The sequence below is a fragment of the Charadrius vociferus genome, unplaced genomic scaffold (assembly GCF_000708025.1).
Source record: "Charadrius vociferus isolate BGI_N301 unplaced genomic scaffold, ASM70802v2 scaffold615, whole genome shotgun sequence".
Lineage (NCBI taxonomy): Eukaryota > Metazoa > Chordata > Aves > Charadriiformes > Charadriidae > Charadrius > Charadrius vociferus.
The window spans coordinates 67,872-69,260 of NW_009648346.1; the positions used below are offsets into that span (position 1 = coordinate 67,872).

Sequence of the window (1,389 nt, forward strand, 5' to 3'; positions counted from 1 at the left end):
GCCCCCCCCTGCCGTAGCCTGGCTCCTCGTCTCCTGCAGCCGCTTGTCCCACTCCTTCTCCCGCTGGTCTACAAACACAGGTAGGAGACAGCATCAGCAGTGAGGGGCAGGGGCAGTGGGCACAGTCCCTGCCATGCCAAGGGTCCTGCCGGCTGCTGCCAGTCCGGAACCAGCTCATGGGATGGACAATGTCCTCAGCCTGACACAGCCAGGGGTGCAGCAGAAGACCCAACACACCCTCTTGTTTCACCACAGCTGGACAGCCCCGCTCCAGCACCCTGCCGGCTCCAACTGCAACGCCTCCACCAGAGTCCCGACCCTGGCAGGGGGGGAGGGAGGGGAGGGATGCCACAGTCCCCAAGTACCTCGCTTGCGCTGGCGCAGCTCCCTCATGGCATTCCGGATCAATCGCCGCTCCTCAAAGTCTGTTGTCCGATCCAGCTGCAGGAGGAGGCAGAGGTCAGCACCACCCCTCTGCCACCAGCTCAGGGTCCCCTCACCTTCCCCCAGGAGCTCAGCTGCAGAGGAGGTACCATCTTATCCAGAACATCTTCATCCTCGATCCTGTTGAGCTCCTCGATGTTCACCTTGCTCCTTCTCTCCAGCTCCCTCACTTGGACTTTCTCCATGCCATTTGGCAGCTCCGGCTCCAGCCTCGGTGCCTGAGACTGCTCCACCACCTCTGGCTCCATCTACAAGGCAGCACAGTGTGACTGAGCCCCTGCCAACTTGCCCCCCTCCCCTGCTGCTCAGGGTCCAAGTCCCCCATCACCCTGACACTTGCTCAGTGCCACGGGCAGTGGGGACCCTGAATAAGATGTGCCACATGCGGTGTAAGAGCTCACAGCTGGTAGGATGCCACAGTCATCCACGGTGACCAAGGCAGACAGGGGAGTGCAACATCCCCCGCTGTGGCACCCCCTGCCCCAGGAGGGCCCAGCTCTCTCTGACCTGCTCCCAGTCTCACTGCCAAAAGGTCCCCAAATATTCCCCAGCACCCATCACCGCAGGCTGCTGGGGCCCTCCAGGAGGCAGGGTCTGCCTGGGTGTTCCAGGCTGGGCAGTGCCTGCCGCCCAGCAGCAGGCAAGGTGCTGGCAAGGCCAGTGCACACCATTACAGCACACGGGATTTCCAGGGAATTAAGGGACTTAGCGGAGAGAAGACCTTGTGCAGGAGATCAAGAGCCTCCCTCGCATCTCTGCTCAGGATCTAGGCCAGCTCAGCCCCTGCCAGAGCAAAGCCAGGACACCAAGTCCCTTTCAGCACGACCCCCCAGCAATGTGTGGCAGGCAGCAGGCCAGGCCTGGAATAGGGCAGGGAGGCAGCAGGCAGGAGGTGCCGGCATGGGGCTGGAGCAGCTCTGCTGCACAGCTGGCCCCGTCCTGCGT

At 62.8% G+C, this 1,389-nt stretch overlaps 1 protein-coding gene across 1 annotated transcript in view; it reads right to left on the reverse strand.

Annotated features, from left to right (window-relative positions):
• Positions 1 to 1,389, reverse strand: part of SMTN (smoothelin) — a 24,971-nt gene that overhangs the window by 10,388 nt on the left and 13,194 nt on the right. The window contains exons 12-14 of the mRNA XM_009885096.1: positions 534 to 692; positions 366 to 441; positions 3 to 68 (exon numbers count right to left, since the gene is read on the reverse strand). Of these exons, the coding sequence (XP_009883398.1) occupies positions 3 to 68; positions 366 to 441; positions 534 to 692 (301 nt within the window). The remainder of the gene's footprint in view (positions 1 to 2; positions 69 to 365; positions 442 to 533; positions 693 to 1,389) is intronic.